The 24,565-nt window shown below is 44.2% G+C and overlaps 1 protein-coding gene across 1 annotated transcript; it reads left to right on the top strand.

The window, feature by feature from the left end:
- Positions 1-4,507: 4,507 nt before the first annotated feature.
- On the top strand, positions 4,508-17,120 carry LOC146199727 (uncharacterized). Its single transcript, XM_084592804.1, has 6 exons — positions 4,508-4,743; positions 9,877-10,105; positions 12,773-12,848; positions 14,309-14,432; positions 15,789-15,861; positions 16,401-17,120. The coding sequence occupies exons 1-6, from the start codon at positions 4,543-4,545 to the stop codon at positions 16,976-16,978; spliced, it is 1,281 nt and encodes a 426-aa protein (XP_084448930.1). The 5' UTR covers positions 4,508-4,542; the 3' UTR covers positions 16,979-17,120.
- Positions 17,121-24,565: the final 7,445 nt, after the last annotated feature.

Genomic DNA, 24,565 nt, shown 5'->3' on the forward strand with positions numbered 1-24,565 from the left:
AACTCTTCCCACCAAGAAGCCCTCCAGACTGACCTAACTAACGTTCAGAAATGGAGCGACCTGTGGATGATGACACTTAACCCTCAGAAATGCAAGATTGTATCCTTCACCCGTCGCACTAAACCATTTATTTTTTCTTACAATATAGCTCAAATCCCAATAGAAGCAGTTAAGTCATTTAAGTACTTAGGAGTCACGCTATCTCATGATTTATCTTGGCGCACACATATTTCTAATGTAATATCATCCGCGAATAAAACACTAGGCTTTTTGAAACGCCACTTACGTCACGCTCCCCAACAAGTTAAACTCCTGGCTTACCAATCGCTAATCAGACCGAAACTAGAATATGCATCCCCCATATGGAATCCACATCAAATATACCTCATAAATGCCCTCGAATCCGTCCAGAACCGTGCCACTAGATTCATCCACAATACCTATTCATACCAAGCCAGCGTGTCGTCTTTAAAAGCAGAATCCGCCTTATCAACCCTTGTTATTCGTCGCCGCATTGCCAGCCTAAACCTGTTTCATAAGTTCTTTTACAGCACCCACGGTTACGCAGGCTATATCACATCACCAGCTTGCATATCGCATCGCACTGGTCACATTCTTCAAGTTGCTCGGCCTCGGACCCATACGACCACGTTCGCTGCCTCCTTCTTCCCCCGAGCAGCATTAGATTGGAACGGCCTTTCCCACAGCATCGCCGCTATCACCTGCCCATCCAACTTTTCCAAAGCACTAACAGATCATATTGTATGTTGAACCCACATGGCAACCATTGTGCTTATTTTTTTTTGTATAATCCACCCCTTATGTAATACCCCCACGGGGGTCCTTAAGGTAATAAACTGAACTGAACTGAACTGAACAGCACTATTACCAGCTTCAACCTATTTAAGAATTTTTCCCAACTTACAGTAAGAGTATTTGAAGACGAGAAACACCGCAGAGGGAAACGTACAACGATAGCATATACCGTTCTATAAAATGCATGATCAAAAAGTCAGGCAACATTCACGGTATCTGATCAGCAGAAGCCATAATGCCCGATATAGAAAATGTTGCAGTTTTACGTGTCTGCTTGGATAATAGCGAATTTTATTGTGCGGGCATTACTTATTATTTTAGTTTTATTTCACAATTTTTATCGCTTATTTCGCATATAATTCTGCATCTACTGTTTTTGTGGCCACTGCTTTGAGACTTCGTAAAAGACTGATAGACGGGTCACCAAATCATCCGCAGTATCATGCGCATCAGTCTGTCAGGCCGACGTCTCAAAGCAAAATTGAACAAGTTATGTTGTGCGCCATACACAGTGCAATACGAGTGTAGCCGTGGAAATAAGGGTAACACGAGCCGTTAAAAAAATTGCGGCATTTTGAGCCACGCCGCTAAATAAAATGGGTTCGCCTGACGGTCATCGTTCTAGTAGCACATGTTAACGCAAAGCTCAAAATTATGCTTCTTTATTACTATACCCACCTAGAGTTCAGGTAGAGTTTATTTGTTTCGAAAAGAACGGAACAAAGCTACCGTGACTCGGTCTCGCAGACTCGACTCTACGGACAGCCACTATCGGAGGCAGCTCTAAACGGGACGGTCCCGTAGCTGGAACATCAGCTTCTTCCCTGCCTTGCCTATACCAGGGGACGCGCCATCACTCTCTCCCATGCAGGGGTCCCAACCCCGTCGACGGGACCCTCCTCTCGCCAGCCCAGAACCTCACGTGCGGTAAGCAGAAGCCCAAAAGGCAAAAAACCGCGACCCACGGAGGTTGCGGGGAATGGCTGGGCACGCGACAAGCCGGCGCCTTTCTCATTGGCTAGGGATGCGTTTTCGACGCGTAGCTACAGCGCCGGGTCAGAGTGGGCGGAGCTTGGCTCGTTAAACTATCGCCGACACGCTCGTTGCCCAAGCCAGACGTCCAAATATGGGCGAAAGGCCTTCACCTCCAATTGAAGGCGCCTAGCGAGAGGAAACGGCGGAGGGGGAAGTCCGAGTCGGCTCGACTGAGGCCGCTAGGGAGCGCTGCTGCACAGCCTAAAAGGACCGAGCCAGTTTGTCGACGCCAGGCCCGCTAGACACGACCAGACGTCACTCCAAGACCAAGGTGCGACGTTCAGGTGAGACCGGCGAAAAAAGCCGTTATCGGCAGTTTTTTTTCCCTTCCCAATCTTCCTTTTCGAGAACTTATTCCTCGTTGGCCGCCTTCCCGGCTTAAGGCGGCGTGAAAGGGAGTTGGCGCGTGGGAGGTCTCAATTGGCGCGCACATTGTAATGTCATCTTCCGGGTTTCCCTAATATCGCTGATGATTGCTAATTGGTTCCAATGAGTCCGACCGGCGGAGCTCATCTAGAGAAGTTAGACGCAATCAGGCATCGTTGCCGGCGATTCACCGTCAATGATGGCAATTTCTTCTCGTTCCTTTTGGAGGGCCGTGTCCTGATTTGGACTCTGCGTCGCGCGCTGAGCCAAGGCGGTCCAGCCCACACTCAGTCGCGCTGCTCCGACGCCTGGACCGTACGCCGTACCCGCGCTTCCATACGCATCTGCGATTTCGGTGCAGGAGAATTTTCGTCCCATTGCCGTTCAGTCATTTTCTGCCGGAACCAGCTGGATTTCGATTATTACTCCGCAAAAGACACAGTTCACGTAGAAGTGCGTTTTCAGTACCTGGCACCAGGGATATCAATGGCGGGACAAGTCTGGTGCTACAGTGTTCTAGTGTGTGTGGTGTGGTTCGCAGCCTTTGGTGTTCAGTGCGTGGATACTTTTTGTTCGCACTTGGAAATCATTTTGGGTGACAGGGCTGTCAGATGAAAGAAACGACGTAACAGAGAATGCTGGCGCTGCCCCATTCTAATGTCGATGTCAGGTAAGTGTCTCCAGTTATTGCAACTCGATCTTGTCGGTGATGTGGTGTGTCTGTACAACGGAACTCGAGATCATTGGATATACTTAATACATTTTGCTTTTCTTTCGTTAGGCTAGATGTCACGGGGCGTTCATAAGAAAGGTCAGGGTAGGCAGTGCTATTTGGTTACCGCATCTTAAAATCCGGGAGTGGCCACGGCAGGGGTTATGAGAGAAGTGGCATTGGAAAACGATGGCATTGAAACCTTAAGTTGCCGCAGTTAAACGTGTGGCAGAACCCCACGTGAAGGTATGGCCACTGAACATAAAGGTAAAAGACAATTCTCAGTGGTAGTCAGAAAGCCACGAAGCTAAAATATGGGTCTTTTATAGGCTGTATGACGTGGCGAACGTTCTTCTCATGGTTTCAAGGGAATCCGAGATTTCTGTGAAACATGTCTTTTCAGCTTCCGTGCTAGGTTGGCTTATTCTTGCACAAATGTTAGCCGACATAAAATGTCGTCGAGTTCATTTCTTGCTTAAAGGGAATGGCAAGAAGGCATAAAGTAGAGTTCCTACAGGATGTTTATGGCCACCCTCTCTGAAATAACGCATCAGATATAGTGTTTTTTTTAACAAGCACAAGTATTGCACATTTAAACTGTTGATAGGTTCCTTGGAGGTAAACATTAGAGGTCTTGGCTTGAATGTTTAAATATAGTGCGCAACTCTAGGAGACCATGTGCAGACAGACAGTTCTCTGGAAGCGCAATTATGCAAGGCTTGCGTTAAGCTGGCTGACGACAGGAAGGTTAACCATACACACAAGAAACATGGCCTACCTAACTTGGGTAACTTCTAATCTGCTTCTTAATCACTTCAGCAGTATACACTGCACAGTTGGAACACATTGTGTATGCTCATTGTTAAAACAAAGAAAAACAGATACCACTCTTTATGTAATGCCCCCTCCCCCCGCCCGAAAGGGGACTTTAAGGAAATAAAAATTAAAGGAAAAGAGACTCTATGAGGCGATCCAGATGTCAAGTATTCGGCCTGACGTGTGCATTGGCTCTCCTGCAGTACCGCAAAGATAAAGAGAAAGGGGAGAAGAAGAAGAAGAAGACATGACAATGCATCAGGGTGCCAATAATGCGAATGGTAACACTTTATTTTGATCAGCCTAGTTCTAACTTATTCTGTATACTTATCATATTTTTGAAAATTGAGAGTAAACAAAAAGTTCGGACCAGTGAAAGGATGAAGACCAGAATGACGGGCAAGTTGGTAGTGGTGCTATAGGTGCATGTGCTGCGCCCTTATTTCGGCTTTATCTCAACGCCCTTTCTTCTCTGACCAGGTTAGCGCCTCTTGACTGCTGTTCTTTAGGACGGCTCCAACGGGACGTTTTTGTTTTCATCACTGGCTTCCATATACGCTGCAACAATTCATAGTACTGTCACTGTCTTACAGGAATACGAAAGCATTTGTATGGACGCTTGAATAATAATTACTTCACAGAGACAGTGGGCGTCGGGGCAGTGGACGAACCGAGCGAACTGTTGAAAGCCTCAAATGCAGATACAGAATATAAGGCGTCAACTGAACGGTCGTATTCGCAGCCACGTGTGTGTGAGTCGGAGAGGCGTGAAGCAGCAGAGCCGCCACCCCGGGGCCATGCATCTAAGCAGCGGTGCCAAGGGTGGTCCTCCCATGCTTCAGGACGAGTCGGCGTTGCAGTCACCTGGTGGTGAGGAAGACCCGCAGGTCGAGGAGGACTCGCGCGGACACTTCCACAGCATCCAGGTGATGCTCGGCCTGCACCAGCAGCACACCGGCTCCTCACCGCCGCCGCCCCACCATCAACAACAGCACCAGGTACCGTATAGCCCGTGGTACAGTTGCTTGTGAACCGCTGCTTCGCTTCTGCAGTTCTGATGCAGGGTTTAGTCAACCGATCTCACCCTCGCAAGGGAGTGTAGTGTGTCTAGGAGCATCCTTGAAGGGATTGTGTATTTCATCACAGTTGACACTCACTCCACAGCCTAGTCACGCGAAACTCCGCGTAGCTAGCTGCGGCTTCTGTAATGTTGAATAATCGGTTAATTTTGACTTGGGGTTACCGCTGTACCAACTGAGCTAATGCGGTTGGCTCACAGAGGGCGGGGCAAGAGAGATCTGCTCGACCGCTGTAGACGCACTCAGGGGAACATCCAGAGTCAGTCAGACTTTAAGCAAGGAAGTAAACACAACTGGCATTGAACGCACCGTTGTGTTGCTGATGTGAAGGTAGACCTAATTGTTTTATCCCATTCTTTGTTTACTCACACTTGTTTAAACTCCGGCGCATTGACTAAGGTGTGCACGGACTGCATATCCGCTTATGGAGCAACATTTCTGCGCTTTGGAAGAGGCCATTCTTTGCCCTGAATACTCCGGAATGCGCGTAAACTAGCCTACCACTGACGAGCAATAATGCTGATTTTTGAGTGGGCCTTAGGTCATTGTGCAATTACAGCTACTAGCGTACCGTAATAAGAAATAGAGGCAGTGAGAAGAAACAAATGCATATTTATCTACTTTTCCACATTCACTGCCAAGCACAAGTAAAACTAATAGCCGGAGGATGTGACAGATGTGTCGCACTAAATACGAATTTAGTTATATCCGAAAAAGTTCCCTCATGGACCTTGGCTAGCTATATATATCCTTAGGCTGCGGCAAACGGCGGAAAGAATTCTCGATACAGCGTTGGCGTCCCCATAACACTGGCCGATGAACGGTAACTGAGGCTACTGAGTACTCCTTCATGCCATCTGTGTTTGTTCTGTTTTGATGTGGTGAATGGGTGTAGATAACACATTTAATTTAAATAACAGGAAAGAATAATACTTTCGGCAGAGTCTGTTCAGATGGACGCTATAGCGAGACCAGCGAGTGCCTGCTGCGATAATTGCCCCCGTCTTTGTCGATTTGGTGGATTATGAATAGACAAACAAACAAACAAACAAACAAACAAACAAACAAACAAACAAACAAACAAACAAACAAACAAACAAACAAACAAACAAACAAACAAACAAACAAACAAACAAACAAACAAACCATTTTAGTAGTGTCAGTCGTCGTTAGCACAAACAGCGGCATATCGACAAAAGCTGTAAGTTGGCGGAGGTGCGTAAACATATCTTCCAAAGAAATGATGGGGAAAGAAATGCTTTTTTTTTTTTCGTGTTGTCAACAAAAAAAAAAAAACAACAAAAAACAATTTACAGAGAGGAAACTAATAATGGCAGAGCTCCGGAATTCATTGAGAAGAAAAACATTCGTGTATCGTGGTCACATTGTCCCCACTTTGACGATATATATTGAGTGAGTTGCAGGAATAACGTCCGGCGCTCCGCCCATCTTGTACGCGCTTCAAAATGTACCAAAATATGCACTTAGAGGTCACAACCGGTTGTCCCAAAACGACATGCTCTGCATCTAGTGCCTCTCATTGTAGCAGAATTTTCGAATAAGCGATGCTTGGCGCATATGTGAATCGTGCTTCTTTCGACTGATAGGAGAGAGCTGGCGTTTCAAAATGGCAGAGGTGGAACTCCGCATTGATACTAGGCTCCTGAAAACTACGGCTTCACTCAAGCAGCACCCCCCCCCCCCCCCCCAAAAAAAAAAAAAAAAAAGAAACCATTTGATGGGACATCGTTTGTTCTTTCAAGTTTCAGGTTCACGCAATTTCACCCGAAACTTTTTGAAGTTGTTCAGAAAATCGCCTTTAGTAATTTGTTCTTATCACTTGAGTGTTCCTGAGTCATGTAGAAGCACATTATCAAAAAAGGGATACAAGAGCAGGTGCATTGCACTTCTGCACTTCTTGAGATTGACAATTCGTGCAAGATATGAGGCATGCAACCTAATGCGGAGAATACGGTGCTTTACCGGATTACTAGAACAGACACACGGAACGTTTCTCCATATAGGTTTCAGGATAATGTAGTTATGGAGGTTGAGGGCTGTAAGTATATCGGCGTTAAATTCACCAAAACTGTTTCGTGGTCCAGTTACATATCAGGCATCTGCATTTATTCATTAAGAAAGTTTATCAAACAGAAACATTAAACGGCTCCGACTGAAACAAGGTTGCTTGGGTATAACACATTAATTAGGTCAAAGCTCGAATATGCTGCGGTAATTTGGAACGCTCATAATGAAAAAGACATAAACCAATTGGAGCAGGCCCAGACAAAAGCTATTCGCATTGTATCCAGCAAATACAAAGACCTTAGTTTTCCTTAATTTCTTATGAAGCAACGAGGTATTCCTCCCTCCTCCAGAGGCTCGTAGAAAGCTTAGCAGGTTAATTTTCTTGCACAAATTTCTTATAGGTAAGCTTACTACATATTCACGTTATTGCACAAAGAAATATACGGCGCGAATAACCAGACATAGCCACAATAACTCCTTAGTCCCAATTATCGTGCGCATGGAAGCATTCAAACACATCTTTTTCCCCAATAACCATTGTAATAATAATAATAATTTGTTCACGGGAAGGGAAAGGTGCAGTATCTGTCACACGTTCTGTGAACAACTGAACTGATTGATTTATGGGAAGGGAAAGGCGCGGTAACTGTCTCACTTGTTTCCTGTGGACACCTCAACCGCGCCGTAAGGGAAGGGAGGAAGGTGGGAGTGAAAGTGGAAAGAGAGAAAGAGGAGCCGTAGTGGAGGGCTACGGAGTAATTTCGACCACCTGGGGATCTTTAACGTGCGCTGACATCGCACAGCACACGGACGCCTCTTCGTTTCGCCTCCATCGAAACGCAGCCGCCGTGGTCGGGTTCGAACCCGGGTACTCCGGCACAGTAGTCGGGCGTCTTACCACTGTACCACCCCGGCGGGGAGCCACCATTGTAGACTGGAACTCCTTTCTGGTAACAATAACTGAATCGAATGATCTTGAAAATCAGCTCAAAGATTATCTCATGTAACTTTTTCCAGTTTGTATTCTGTTTGTGAGTCATTCGTAATGGTTTTCTCGAGTGCTGTATGTTTTTGTGTGATTTTGTTTTGTTTAGGGAAAAGCGTCTCATGTATCGAGCTGGCAGCGACTGTTTATATGGTGTTCCACTTCTGCTTGGGCCTAAATGACTTCCATTATTTGTAAATAAAATAAATTAATAAATTTATAGCATATACGATCAGGCGTCATTGGCCAAAAATAATTGGAACTGATAATGCACCGTTTCTTTCTTAAATTAGATGATCACACACTACGGTGATCGGATATATAGATTGCTATATAGGACGAACAGGCCGGTGGCCTCACGAGAGAACTAATTTTTTTAACAGAGCAGCTAACGGCCCCTAGTTTCAGATGGTTGACTACACGATTTCCTGTAGCAAGTAGCATTATGCGAGTTTTTGTTTTGTCAATTCACATTTTGTAGCGAATATTGGGCTGAATAAGAAAATAAAATAAAGGGGTAAATTTTTAACAGGCAGGCGACACCTTAATATTTGACAAATTGCAGCTCGCCATTGCAAAAGCGCCACCAGTAACAATGTATGGATATATTTTCTGTATGGATATATGGATATAGTAACTTTATGGATATATTTTCAAACTGCCATTCACGACTGGACGCCCTACTTATCCTCAATACGATCAGACTTGTAAACTAGCCCGATTCGCGGATAACACGTAATATAATTCCGTTAAGAAATTTGCGGTGTGCCTGAAAAAAAAAATTAAAAGAACACCCTAACTATACGGTTACCCTTAGTACATGTAAGCAGGCACGAGCTGAGTTGGAAAATGCTGGAATATTGTGCTTTTCCACAGTAGTACAAGCCTACCTACTGTAAATGTTTTGAAGGTGCTTATACGGCTCTAAATATGAATCTGAATGGTGTTCAGGGGAATGAGAAAATTTGATGTGTTCCATGTATAACGACCGGCACCTTTAATAGCGCCTTCAGTTCTTTTTATTTCTTTAGCCCAACTTCTAATGGTAGCACAACGGTAGCAGAGTACAGTGCCTCCTTGACAGAAGTAATGGCCAAGCATTTTCTCTGAAGACGAAGAGCTATCTTTGTTGATAAAAAAATATATCTAAAAAAGCCGCTAGATCCCGAATTGATATCAGATGAGTTCATGAGGTAATATTATAATTATTTTCAGCATTTTGCTGAAGATTTTTACTTTATCTCTGCTTGAATGCTCTGTTCCGAGTGACTGACTGCTCCACATGGTTATACCAGTCAATAAATTTGGTAATAAGATGAATACGGGAAATTATCAGATCATGCATATTTCATCTACTTCTCGATAAATTCTGGAATATATGATATCTAAGTATTAAACGCAGTCTCTTGAATATAATATACTTTTTTTTTATCACAAACAATATTGTTTCCAAGGTAGCTTGTCGACACTCAGCGTTTCGAAAGAGTACATATATGGCTTCTGTGTAGCCATTAACTCAACAAAGCAAATAGATGTGATCTCATTAAATCTGCCAAAAGCACTTGAGAAAGTGTGCCATAACAAACTGAAAAATAAAATATGCTTGTAGCGTTGGTTTACAGATTATTGAGTCGATTCGCACTTACATTTTAAACAGCCACCCCACCTTTTTTCTGTCATTAAACAACTCTCCATCTCTCTCTCTTTCTCCCTCGAACTGTGCCGCTGCCATATTTCCGCCAATAACGTCACTATCGTCGCTATATAGCTTTTCTTTTGTTCAAGGGCGAAAGCTTGTCTAATAAGCCATACATTCGGATCCTCTTCCTTCCCACTTGTCATAAGAGAGCTTGATACTATTTGCCCATTTATGGTTCATATATACCTGCGATCTTATAAGTACCTAGGAAACGAGTGTGAACGTGAAATGTTTCCGAATACGGGACGAATGCAGTCAGGATCGTTGACGAATCGCGTATCTACAACAGCGCCCATTTTGGTTTATGGCTAACGCTTGGCCTTCCTCTGTGTTTGTCTAGATGTGCAACCAGGGTGTGGTCGACTACGTGCCTGCCACAAGTGTCTCCTCTCTGGACCCCATGGCAACCAGCATGAGTAGCCTTCTGCCAGGTTTGGTCTCCATGGCGCCATGCGTCAGCATGCGTACCCGGGACCTCTCCGTCCCGCTGCCAAGCATGGCCGCATCGCAGCCCATGGGCTGCCTAGGTGGTGTTGATGGCATGCCCCCAGCAGCACCCAGAAAAGAAGGTGCTTGCTTTTACTTTTTTCCCCTTTCGGTCAGATAAAAGAACCCCACTTGATAGTCCAAGGAAGTTGAGAGTGTTAGGTGAGCTCGATTTTAAAAGTTTAAAAGGTAAACTTTGTAACATTATTGTCTGAAGCTGTATCCCGAGTTTTTTTGCGATGTCAGTGCACGTTAAAGAACCCCAGGTGGTCGAAATGTTCGGAGTCGTCCACTACGGCGTCTCTCATAGCCTAAGTCGCTTTGGGACGTTAAACCCCACAAACCAAAACAAACAAAACGAAACCAAACCAATCAATATTTTCAATTTCAAAAACAGTGCGTAGGTTCCGTGTATGAAAACCCAGCACTCTGATTGACGTATAACTCGCGTGTTGGCAGACCGTCATACCCCCACCAGTATTCAGAGAAACTCCTCAACGCTACATTAACATTGTTGCGACTGAGGAAAAAAAAAAAAAAAAGCTGATAACGTTACTGTTGACTGAGCGCCTATTGCATACGCGCCACTCCTGTCAGCTGACATTCGACCGAATTACGTCTGGACATAAACAGAAAAGGGAAATTAACCAACGAGTAAATTTATATTCACTTTTGAAGGATAGGTTGAAAATTAAGGAACGAAATATAAAAAAAGAGGGGGCTCTTAAGATCAAACAATCCATCCAAATCCATCCTTCGGTAATGACCGCAAACAATGACTGCAAATGACGACTGAAATTTGTAGGAAACTTTGATTACTCGAGGAAATAAACAGCTCTAAGCGTATTATAGACATAAGTACCTACCTCCGTTCACCGTTTTTTTTTTTATTAAACACTGCAGTGAAACTTTCGGCACATACTAGGGCATTCAGTATTGCTCTCTAAGAAAATGATTTGAAGTAATTATCCATCCTTTACACCAAGCCGATATTTTTGCTCCGAAGTGTAAGCGAACGCTCTCGTCTTCCCTTGTCAGTAAAAAAACAAGAAAACCTGACAATATTTTATGCCTAATGAGGCTGTCCTGCAGAGGGCAATGACCTTGTACACGACAGTAGCAAATAAATTATTATAAAATGACTAATTTAAATAAATACCTAACCTTCAAGGTGAAAACTTTGTCTTTCTGAGCAGTAGATGTGGATGATGTCTTTTTGTATTTGGTCTGCGTGGGAGTAATGCCAGTTCTATATACAAGAGCATGATTCTTCAAACGCAGTTAGGTCTAAACGAGAGAACTCTTGCAGCTCTTTCATTTCAGTCTTGCTTAACCTTTGTGCATACAGTTGTGAAATCATGGTGTAGCTGAATTGTATGTGAAAATACTGGAAGATATCCATATCGGCAGCACAGAAACCATAGTTCTGCCTAAAGGAAGCATTGAAATTCCCATAAGAAAAAGTGTTAGGCAAAGGGACACGATCTCCCCAGTACTCCTCGCAGCTTGGTTAGAGGAAGTATTCCGCTACTTGGAAGGGGAGAAATTAGGGACAAGGGCTGATGGAGAATACTTCAGTAATCTGCGATTCGCCGATGACATTGCCTTGATAAGTAACTCAGGGGTGAACTACAAGAAAATGATTGATGACCCAGACAGACAAAGCAGAAAGGTCGGCCTAAAAATCAGTATGCAGAAGATAAATGTATTGCTGAACAGCCCCGAGAAGAAACAGCAATTTACAATAGTTAGCGAAGACCTGGGAGTGGTAGGCAAATATATTTATTCAAGGCAGGTAGTAGCCGCAGATCCGGACCATGAAAGGAAAATAACTAAAAGAATAAGATTGGGATGGAGCGCGTTTTGCAAGCACTCGCAGATTATGACTAGCAGCTTACCGGTATCGCTCAAGAGGAAAGTATACAACTGTTGCATCTTACTTGTACTCACCTATGGGGCTGAAACATGGAGGCCAACGAAAAGGATTCTACTTAAGTTGAGGACAGCGCAGAGGGCTATGGAACAAAAAATGATAGGTATAACTTTAGGAGACAGGAAGCGGGCAGAGCGGGTAAGAGAAATAACTCAAGTTGCCGATATTCTAGTCAAAATCAAGAAGACGAAATGGGCATGGGCAGGAGATGTAGTTCGAAGAGAGGATAACAGATGGTCGCTTAGGGTAACAAACTGGATTCCAAGGGAAGGAAAGCATAGAAGGGGGCGGCAGAAAGTCAGGAGGGGGGATGAGGTTAAGAAGTTCGCAAAGGTCAAGTGGATGCAGCTAGCACACGACTGGGTTATTTGGAGGAATTTCGGGAGAGGTCTTAGCCCTTGAAGTTGATGTAGCGCGGCTGATGATGATAGAGCCCGCCGGAGTGATCCAAATTCATAATGTGGCCGTATATTTTACGCCTCATACCAATAATGCTATGAGCCGGTACCGTAAGCCTCGAGCCGGTAAAACGTTCTCATTTCATTTAATCTGCAAGGAAATGGGCTTGTTTCGACCAGGCTGAAGGGTCAACCGGGATGGAGGTTTTGTTCGTGTAATTCGGTCGTACTTGGATTCGAATTCTTAAGTATTTGCGATTCGGTAGCGTTATAGAGGTGAAAAAAAGAAAACGCTCTTTTGCAACATTTTCAGTAAACGAGGAGATATGATCTTGTTTCGTTTTCAATTAATATAAAGTAGAGTAATGAAAATGTTTCGTCTATGCCGTCTAAATTCTGTGCTGTCATTTCAATTGCAGAAAACCAGAAGAGCAAATCAACGGACAAGTCTTCTTCCTCAGACGGAGACAAAGCGGTCAAAAAGAAAAAGACAAGGTACGAAGATGGAGTGATAGGGCGGATAGGGCCGGTTTGCCGAAGTGACGTATTGCATTATGCAGAAGTCATCAGGCAACGAACGCGTCAAGCCCAAGGGATATCCATGTGTAAATAATGTCGCCTCTCAAATACAGAATATATGATAACACGTGCCTCTAGATGCCTACATCGCCGTAACCTTACACGTACATACGTATACACGCCACACGTGTACATGCATTTGTTCTGCACGCAAGCAATATATCGTTGAAGATATTTTTTTTATAGTGGTTCCCACTTCAAATCGAAGAGTTAGTATTGAAAACTGCCTTGCAGAATTCCGCAAAATCTTGGGAGTGGCAAGCCTTTTTATTAAATTTGTAGAAAGAGCTCGCAAATAGAGGGATGCCATGTAGGGAAGAGGCAGAGAATTGGGTAGGAGAAAATGTATGAAGTGCGTGAAGAGCAACGCTTCTTGGAAAACCAATCTCAGCGAAAACTGTTGAAGCGTTCGCCATACAAGCATCGTGGTGTGAGAAATGCCGTCGAGGCGTGCGGAACGGGCGCAATCTTTCCCGCAATTTCAAAATCGAGGTGCTCAGAAAAATGAGGAGCGCGCGCGGTCTCGCACCTCTCCCGATACCGGCTGGCGCAACTCGGCGCAGCGCGAGAATCACTCAGCACGGCTTCCTTTGTGCGGAATAAGGGCGTGCAGAGAGTGAACGAAGGAAATAAACTGTACCAGTACGCCTGGTTAGGCAAGGTTTTAAGGTTCGGTTGGCCAACCGTCAAAACCTTGAGCAATGCGGGCCACTTCGATCGCCGGTCATCGTTCCATTCAACCGGAGAGGCAATCGAATCGCTGCTTGGAGCGTGTACGTGAGGCCCAACGTTTTTAGTGCAAGGGACGTTATCAGCAGCTCTAGCGAACCGGCCTTCCAGGAGCTGACAATATTACAGCGATGTAGCTGTATTGGTAGGTCTCCTGTGGGACCGTGGGCGCTAGCACCACAATATGTCTAGACGAACTATTTACTTGTTCACTGCTGTCCCATGGGAGTGCTGCCCAGGTGGGTTCAGGAGCTGTAGCTTCGAGCAGTATGTTACCTCCTGATATCCCATAGAACTTCCTGGCCTTAATTGCAAAAAGTGTGTGGGTGTTTCGACGGCACGTTAATGTGACCGTCTCCAGTAACGTCATCGTCGGTCGTGTGACGGATGCCATCGATCACGTGACCTATGGATCACGGACTAATCGCATCATACCCCACGTGATTCATTGGGATTTTGATGTGACTCATTAGTTGTGAATTATTACAAACTCATTCCCTATGGCCATGACCCCATCGACCACATGATCCCTATGACACATTTACTGACATATAGTGCCATACGATGCCGATTATGAACCTGTCATACTTAGTGCATGCACCATCAAACTTTGCCCTCGATATAACGTCGTGTGTGGATTTTCGCAGGACGACGTTTACGGCCTTCCAACTGGACGAGCTGGAGCGGGCCTTCCAGCGCGCGCCCTACCCGGATGTCTTCGCGAGAGAAGACCTCGCCCTCAGGTTGAACCTCAGTGAGTCCAGGGTGCAGGTATGCCACCACTTGCTGGACGCAGTGCTCTCGAAAGAAATCCTACTATAAATAACGCTCGTCTCCTCGCTCATATCGAGAAACCGCTATGTATTAGTGGTGCTTCTCTTTAGACCCAGCTCTATACTCTATACTCCGATACCCGAGTCAGAGTTAACAAGCCGAATATTTAACAATTTTATCCCCCTTTGTTATTTTCGCTGTTCGTCGGCTCGAGCATCGCAGCGCCTTCGTTATTTGTAGAATAAGCGAACAGATGTAGCGTATGTATGTGCATTGAATAAAACTAGAAACTACGTTGACTTTGTTAGAGAGGAAGCGAAAGCCTATTTTTTCACACCTGAAAAATAAAGCGCCTGAATACGACTAGGCCTGCTTAACACTAACAGTTAACCGTGTTTAGGGAACGAAGTGTTTTCAGCGCTCAGTTCTACCGCTTTGTCCTCTAGCGCTGACATTTCAGGATACTTGACAGATTCTATATTAATCTAGACAGAAAGTTCGCGAAAACCGCTTATTTCTTTTGCACTTTCTGCAAGAATAATGTGCTGGAGACAACATTATCCTAATGGGGACAATCTCTTTTATAACACGATGCTTTAAACCGGCACTCGAAAAAGCCTGCCAGGCGCATGCAAACCTCTGTCAAAAACGCAGCGTCTTGATCGCTAGATGCCGAATACGAAGTAAAATACATACAAATAAAGATGTCAGGGTGCACGAAAACATGAGAAACGGGACGGGTAATAATATATATGTAAGTAGCACATTCAGAGCAAAAAACACACCTCTATCGTTTTATAACTTATATCCTGCTATGTCGGAAGGAATCTGCAATTCAGTATACACGCTGTACCTTTGATAACCTTAAGATTGACAGCTGTCATTGATTCTTTTTGCTGAGTAAAACAGGATGGAGGCTGATAAACTGCCCAATTTCTCTATCGCTGCAGCATATACGTATATAGCCCACAGTAGTAGATAAAGGATATATTGGCGGTTCAGACACGTTCGCCTTGTGCTCAAAAGGAGCGGGCTACGATTCTCCCAGCGCCACTATAGTAACCACGTTTTTTTCCAACTATTGGTAAATGTTTCTCATTGCCCTGTGCTTTTGTTCTTTGTGTTGAAAGTCGTGAGAAAAGGTGCATGACCTTAACTAGAATACGCCTAACTTATTAGCCATGGCGCTGACCGGTCAAGCTTCTCTCTTTCCATTAAAATCACATCATAATCGCCAATATCAGAAAGAGAAGAGCCGTAAAGTGTCCCTGAACTTTCAAACTCGCTGTTTTTGAAGCTTTTCTTTTTTTGCGTCCGCGTACCATCATTTTTATCAAAACTCTTTGCTTGTAGGTCTGGTTTCAAAATCGGCGTGCCAAGTGGAGAAAACGAGAACCACCACGCAAGACAAATTTTCTGCAAGCAGGTAAGACTGATGCCTTTGGCAAACTTCATTTTTAGTCTTGCTTTAATTGCAAGCGTATTGATTTTACCTTAGCACATTCAGTAAAGGTGTACGGCCTTCCACACATTAAGTTATTTTTAATCGGTATTGCTACCATGCACAACTAAAGATAACCAAACAACCTTAGCCGTGTAATTTTGATTTTCAAGCATAATGCGGTGCTTTTGATTTTCGAAGTATATCGTTAAGCTCGTTTCCTATTACATGGACAACAATTATATACATTAATTTTCAAACTTATACCCTGCCTTTCTTTCCTTCACCCAAGGTTGTAACTTATTTATGGTTGTATGGCTTTGAGTATAACTATCCGCACTGCTAGGTAGCTTTCTGTAATTTTCTACCACCAAATAATTTTTGCTGAGTGAAGCAGTTATAGTAAATATGGCGTCGTTAGAAATTTCTCAGCATGCCGTAAGTAAACGACTAATTCTGCTTTCTCTTCTCGCATTATCTTTTCCATGACCCCTCGCCTCCTATGAACACGAAAACAAAAACAGCGGCAGCCCAGAATATGCAGAAAGGCGGCCACCCGTACCCTACCGCGTCCCCGACATTGCCCTCGCTCAATCCTCCCATGGACTCCTGGGCGTTCGGCACCGGAAATCCGTACGACTTCGGATTCCAGACGTCCTCGCTGCAGCAATCACCTGGACCCGGGGCGGGCGGCTACTGCTCGGGCTTCTCCCCGACGGGGCATGGTGGTATGAGCGGCATGGCGACGGCCGCTACCAACCCGAGTTCCTTCTACAGCACTATGCTGCCCCCGTCGCAAGACCAGCTCCTGCCGCCCCTAGCCCCGCCTGTCAGCAGCTCAGCATCGGGCGTCGGAATGCAGCGACCATGCGACCCTCCATCTCCCGACTCCCACCAACAGAGAGGCTGTTCGCCCATGTCGTACGGCTGCTCCGGCAGCCCCGACAACGACAAGAAGCAAGGCAATGGGGGTGGCGGTATGGTCGGCGCAAACGGCCTTCTTGATGCCGACCTACATCAGATGGGCAGTATGCAACACCTTATGATGAAAGGCAAGGACAATTCTCTGTCACCGCTGCCACCTCTCGACTTCTTCACTTAATACGTTCGCTCTCTCTCGTTGAGGGCGCCACCGTGTCACAACGTCATCATACCGGAGCAGCTTGTTTTATCCCGGCGGGTGTCGATAAGGTGTTGCATTGCAGAAGCCTTCGACGACAGTGACTGGTGCCTTGAACACCAATACGTGCCTCTTCGCGCTTCGAATTGCTTTCTGTGCGATCGCCATAGGTCGCGGTCGCTGTGGCATCTCTCGCCTCGGCGTGCATTGCTCTCATATAAGGTTTGTGACGCATGCGTGTGTTTGTGGACTGGTTGCTCTAAATGCTGCTCTCAGTAAAGTAGGGCTGTAGCAACTGAATGAGAGGTATGGCTGACGAGAGAAATGCCAGAAAGGAAGCATCTGCAGCAAGACCAACGAAAAGGGAAGCACACTCACAAGCAAGAAAATACCAAGCCATGTGACGTTTTGGTTGTGGAGTGTGCTGGAGCTGAAAGTGTGTTACGAAACTTCTTCAGACAATCTGTGCACAGTGGACTCCGTCTTCCCTAGCGCACGTAACACATAAGTTTTGTATTCCCCATCAAATGTACTCTTATAAGGAACTACGCTAGAAGCAAACATTTACGCCAATGAAATGCGACCCACAAAGGTGCGTGTCTAACTTTTGCCCCAGAAGCAATACATCAACTGTTAGCTTGTTTTATTTCTTGGCACGTCTGTGCGAGGCCAAGAATTCGAACTCGACAAATCAATATTATCGTTGCCTTTAATCACTACGGTAGCGCTGATAGCAATATTGTCATCGACAATGTTGACAATATGTATGCATATTCATGCATCATACCATATGCATCTGTAAAGACAAATTCCTTGCATACTAAACAAGACTGACGCATTGATCAGTTCTTGTAAACGGAGTTCTCTGTCAATTACATAACTTAGCGTTCACCACGAAATCTTCAATTAGGGTATACAATATTTTCTATACAGAGCTCACTTGGTAGGCGAACTAGTATAGGTATACTTATTGCCTTGTGAAATAAGAAATAATTCCTGACGCCAACTTTGACTCATCTGCCCGAAGTACAGTTGGTAGATATTGCTTATTTTTATGAGCAGGGGGCTAATGTATCATGTAAAGCTCAGAAATCGACTGCTGAGTGCGAGTGGTGGAGTCAGCAGCCATAAGTGCCTACAAACCGTACCCAAATAACACGTTGCGCATGTACACAATAACAAATACATTCCTTCAAGAACAATCTCGATCCTAACCATACGTATGCGCTCATAGCATCAACACATTTGCACACACTGCGAAGGGGCCAGATAGTTTGTAAATAACATAACGCAAGTGTTTTGGCACACTGAATATCAATGTCCCGCCCCAACCTTTAGTTTTCTGCACTGCATCCAACGCGTATTTCCGATAATTTTCTTTGTAGACCTTGAATGATGTGAGATGAGTGGTTCAGCACATTGAACAGAAAGGCGGGCCCATGTGCAGTTTTCACTTGCTACACGTCTGTGTCACTTGTGTTTCTTAAAGACACTTTTTCTGAGCCATTCGTATGGAATGTATTTGTTACTGTTTAAAATGGTTAACTATGCTGTTCTTTCAGGTACACTAGGCAAATTTTCCTTCAAAACTGATTTGTGTAGTTATGTCCTTTATAGTCATCGTTTTTCTCTAGCGTGTCTAATAAAGTGTTCAGTCTGGGCAGCTGTGCGGAATTGTCAGGGTAGTTGTCAGTATAAATCTGTGCTTATAAGACGTATGCGTTAAGAAACAAAAAAAAAAAAGAACAAGCTTGAGTTTGAAGTCAGTCAGTTGGATTCCCCAATTTCACTCGAGTATGCTTTCGTTGTCCGCCCGGTCTGGGGCGGTGTTTATATCATGATTAAACAGCGCTCGTCGGCGTGAAGATGTAGTACGTCCTCTTTCCTACTATGTTCCAAGTATCATTTTATGACACACGAATATCTGCTGAAATGCAGTGTTGTGAGTACTTTTACAACTCGAGAGCATGACCAAAGTGATCTCAAGTACACGTCGAGGGATTAGCGCCTTCCAAGTCATTTTTGAAACACGTCAGGAAGGATTCACCTAACTGAGGCACTCCAGACGGCTTCATGTCAGTGCGTAAGAAGTTGTGATCTGGCGAATCAAAGTTTAGCAGATAGAATTAGGCCTGAGTCACAACGAACTCGAAACAGCGGCATACATGATTTGAGTTTTAGGTAGATTTTGTTTTTGTACAACTTTCTTGACACGTAATATGTGTGATATGTTTATTTTGTGTGATGTGAACAATGTAGCATTGAACCGACGAGTCAGTGCTTCTCGTGGCCGTTTCTTTGACTGCGAGGGTTAGATAATTGTGAACTTTCCTGAAAAGAAAAGTTCCCGTGACAAGTGCCAAAACGTGCCTTCTTTCCGTTGTCACGCGTAGCGTAGGCTACGTATGCTGCTGACGACGGACGAAGAACACTTGTAAATACTTTATGGATTGTGTATTAACAATGTTTAGCTTTGTACATTTGTCTTAAGTCGGTATGCTTCTTAAGGAGTGGCAACTTATGGCTGAAAATTTCTTACGAATACTGAGAGGCTGTTGGCGCGTACAGTCTTTGTCTAAAATGTTCAGTCCAAGGGATTTGCTCCGAAGCTATGTAGCGGTGTCTGCTTCGCATCTTCACCATTCGCAATCTCGCAGGCGGCAATAAATCTCGTCCTTAAACTTTTCGAGTGTAAGTGGTTCCAGGGACCCATTGAGTGGCTTAGAAGCAAACCCCCATAGCCTGCATAATTTTTCAAAGAATCTGCATGTCGGACAACTGTTTAATTTTGTGATGTCTAGTCGTCATTGTGCCAGTGTCCTGTAGTCTTGTGCCATTATTTTATCGCCTTTCTTAATCTTTCTATAGCCGACATCTCAACCGACTGTACTATTTTCAGTGTGTAGACGCAAACATGCTATCAACACAAGAGCAACACCAATGTGCCTTACTTTTGTACAGGAGAGAGCTCAGAAATAAAGTTTTGAGTTTCTCTTGTCTTCGTCCGTTATGCCAAGTGTAATGCCGTGTGAGTATCCAGATTCGTAGTGTGCTTGGACTGACAGAAAACCCTGCATCTGCAGAGAAGCTTTCTGATCAATGCCCCATTTGTGTTGTTTATTAAAAGGAAAAAATGAGTTCGCGTAGGAAGATATTATCGTATAAAAACAATAATTTTGAACGCATACTTTGTTTAATGGATAGCTGGTAAAGTAGTCGATTGATGTGGCTTGTGGCGGCAATAAACTGAACACAGTTCTATATATATTGGTTTGTCAGAAGCTGCTGCATCTTTATTTCCGATGCTGTGGCACTACTACCCGCAATCTTGGATAGACCCGATGTTTGAAGCCGATCTGACCTTTCCGAGGGACCTCAGGTATCTACAGAAACAAGTGTGACAGACCTTTACTTTCTTGTAAACCAATTATAAAATGCCGGTGAACTTTGATGCGTTCAGCGGCACGCTGTTTGTGTTCGACAAAGGGACGTGCAATGTGCCGTGTGCAGCTGCAACGCTCAGACTTTCGCATTTCTCCGCTGCAGATTGTACAGTGCTCTCGAAAGTTTGTTTCCTGTCTACAAGAAAAAAAAAAAAAAAAAAATGTCCCGGTAATTTTACTGATTGGAGTTACGCGAAGCGTAAACAGCTCATTCGGTCCAAGATGTATCGTCGTCACGGTTGCCGTCGCCGTAACGCGTATCGATAAACGCTTGTCAAAAACGCGTATCGTAAACGCGTAACGTAACGCGTATCGAAAAATACGCAGGTGACTTCGTATTATAACTGTGAGCGCAATTGTTGTTTCTAGATGACATCACACCAACCCACTTCCCACTTAGCATCAATCTGCTAGTCAAGTTGGAGACTAGTTTGCGATAGGGACTCGTATCGACGGCATATCTACCTCCAGTCGTATGCCCTTCTCTGTAAGTGTAGGTGGGCACCAAGAAGCAAGAGAGATACTGCGCATTCATTTCCCAAGAAGCCAACTAAAGGCGTTTAACATTTTGCCAAACTCTGCGCCAGCCTCTCAGTTCCAAAAGTTCGCACACTGGAAAGGCGGCGTTAAATGCACGATCGCGTTTGCTTTCAAGTCGAAGTTTAAGCGTCCTCCTAATTGTTTACGCTATGCGACGGACTGGAAGCTCTTAAATTGAGACGAAAATTCAAAAAGCTTCCCATCATCATCATCATCATCATCATCATCATCATCATCATCATCATCATCGGACTTCCGCCGCTACTCACAAAGTCGTTTCATGTTAGCATACTCCTTTTTTTTTTTTTTGGTCGCTGCCTTTATCGCTGGCTATCGAAACTGGCGAGTACTCACGCATTGGCCAAGCTGGAATCGCATTTACATGATTGTTTCGTCGCACATGCAAAACCTGCGCTTCATTTGTGTGTCTAAAATGTTTGTAGGCAGTGGTGTCACGCGGCCTCGTTCTTTGTTCTCCCCTGACGGCCTCCACAAGAGACATCATTGTTTTTAAACGAAACAAGAATATAACCTTAAAAAATTGCAGAGCGGCTAAGCTATCGCATAAAATTGAATATAAAAGCAGAAAATTGGGTAGGTAGATGAGGTTAACAAGTTCACGGGGGGTTGAAGTGGATGCAGTTAGCACAGGACCGGGTTAATTGGAGGAAAATAGGAGAGGCCATCGCCCTGCACTGGGTATAGTCCGGCTGATGATGATGATGAAGCTATAGTATAACGCACTAGTTCTATCTCACCCTTTCATCTTAATAGCAAAGACTGAGTTGGCAGCGCCCGCAAATTTGCCAATGCAATGATGAGCCGGTTAAACCTAGTGCCGTAGTGGTTTAGCACTAAATGAAATCATGCACGCAAAAGAGGCCTAAATGAGAGGCAAGACACGTCCCGCCTTCTTTTGTGTGCTATGATTTCTTTGAAAGTGTAAACTATAAACATGCCCAACCTATTCTAAATACCACGACTGCCACTAACACCACGATCCTCCCCCCCCCCCCCCCCCTCCCCAGCTCCTTGAAATCCGTTGTGGCGCCACGGGTAAGTAATGAGTGGACGAGATGATATTTTGTTTTTTGTACGGGGAGTTTATGAACGCAGCTCTGGCGTATCTTAAGGGTTGCACCATAATAATTAATATATCCGAAAGTAATTCCTCAGAAGTATTGTAGTTTCCTGCTGTTCATTATCAAAACTCACTGTGTTGAATGTCTATGGCAGTTTTAATAACTCGGAGAGGACGCAGGAAAAACAAAAAAGTTTGAAAGTAAGATTTTGATACGTATCAAAAGTTGAGACCATTTTCATCAACATATTCATAACAGTAGCTTGAAATATTCCGCAGATGCCTCACAATTATTGTGAAACCCGCAGCCCGTCGGTTTTCTATGGACCCCCTAACTAATCGGTGCGAGTGCAAGACAACCCTTGGTTATTAATCGGAAGGTTACACCATTCCCATCAATATCTTCGTAACAGTACCTTAAAATAACGCACAGATGCCGCAGGAGTGGTTTTAAGAAAACTGAACTTGTTTTGGCTTATTCACAGAAACGATAGATTTCACACGGAAAATTGTCTGCGTATGCCAGAAACGTTTATACTGCTCACTTACTAGTTGGTCCATGAGTTTGCTCACTGAGCTTTTGCGATGGCGTGGAACAACGACATGTGCTGCACTTCATTCAGTTCGGGTATAAGACGCACCTGTCATGACAATGACGATGTTCTCTTTCGAATATTTCTTAGATTGGGTTAGAGAAATAAAGGGCTAAACACCCCGAAAATTACTTAAAAATCATAACTTTCCATTTGCGATACCTGTCGAATTCTCTCGGAAATTGCTTATGTGGATTACGTCACGTACTCAAAGTGGCTAGATATGGTGTGGGGTTTAGTCACTAATTGACAGTGAAAATGCTAATAAATTTTTTTTTTGCCGTTTATTGAGCGACACGGGGCTCGACTTGGGCTTGTGATCAAACTTACCGTGTCAGTGTATTTTTTAATGCCGCTCCTGACGACGTCGTCACCCATCACGACACTATTTATTCTCCTCTTCCCTTTCCCCTGTGCAGAGTAGCAGGCCAGATGTTCAACCTTCCGGCCGAACTCTCTGCCTTTCCAGTCAACACAGACCCATCTCTTGAGTTGCTCTCAACGAAGTTTAACCTTAAATACAGTATTGTAGCTTCTGGTTCTTCTGCGTATAGCACGAATTACAACTTTCATTGCGGTCAGCTATCCGCCGGGTACTCGCACGCTACGTATTTTCCTATCTCTTTTACTGGGCTGATGGTCAAAGTTTTGTTTATTGTCTCTCAGTAAAATAAAACATAACATAAAACTGCAATAAGCACATGAAAGACCAAATGACGGGCAGAAAATAAGCGTGAAGCCAGGTAATTAACGACTATTGTGTGACGGCATATTTGACAGAAAACTGGTTATCATAAGTGATCAACAGCACTTGACACCGTTCATTGCACAACATTAAATATAGGCAGGAACTAGGACACCTAACAAAAATGCGTAAGACGATGAAAAATTTTTAAGTGTTTAGCATGGGTAAACCTAGTATAACATGCGAAATCACTAGTTTGGCGTAGTTTATTTGGTAGATGGTAGGTTACGTTGTCGCTGCCTTCTCGCCAGCGGTTTTTCACGCCGCTTAGCACAGCGCATATAAACCTGCAACAACTGCTACGATTGACCAAGCTCACTATTATTCAAAGCAGACTGAATTCACCCGACTCATTACGAGAGTTTATACGGTTAAATCACTTGACACATACGTTCCTGATGACGTCGCACACGTTTAATCGAAGTAGATACTAAGACAAGTAACTTTAATACGACGCCACAAAAACAGTCGACCATTAGTGCCCGATCATGCCACTACCATCTACCATTGTTCATTATGAAGCATCGAATGTGCCTTGACATTCTTCAGATATGTTAAATAAGAAAGCACTTTCCTTTTTCAATCGTTCGTTGAATGTTTTATACAGCCGGTAATCACAAGTTTGTAGCATCAAGATAACATTGTATTTGATGAATAGGTCATATGAGGGCTAATGACTTTGTTTTCCAGCATATTTCTCTCGTAAAGTAGTACTATCACCTGCGTATATGATGTACTGTGCACAAATAGAAAAGTTTATGAAAGCACTTGTTTACATGCTGAACAAAAAGTGCAAAACTACCACGTATTGAACATTTATCTTAATAAGATGATTGGGCGCAAGAATAAAGGAAGAGCACGATGGGTGAATACTTAAGACTAGCAAAGGCATTATCCCTGAAAAAAGATTGCCTTCGCCATAGAATACAAACCACCCTATAGGTATGCTTAGCCAAATATCTTTTCACCTGTGCGTTATAATGCCAACCTTATCCCTTCGGAAAGCAACACATGGCATTAACTTCCCTCGGAGAGCTATAACTTCCGTCTTTCGAGCGGTGAATAAAATGAAAGAACTGGCAGTACGAAATGATCTCTAATATTCCCCGATGCCGTCGCTTGGCCGTGTACACTGATGTAAGGCGCTGTTTGTGGGGCCCGCGTCGG

This window comes from Amblyomma maculatum, chromosome 2, assembly GCF_055883805.1.
Source record: "Amblyomma maculatum isolate TAMU_Amacu chromosome 2, ASM5588380v1, whole genome shotgun sequence".
Classification (NCBI taxonomy): Eukaryota; Metazoa; Arthropoda; class Arachnida; order Ixodida; family Ixodidae; genus Amblyomma; species Amblyomma maculatum.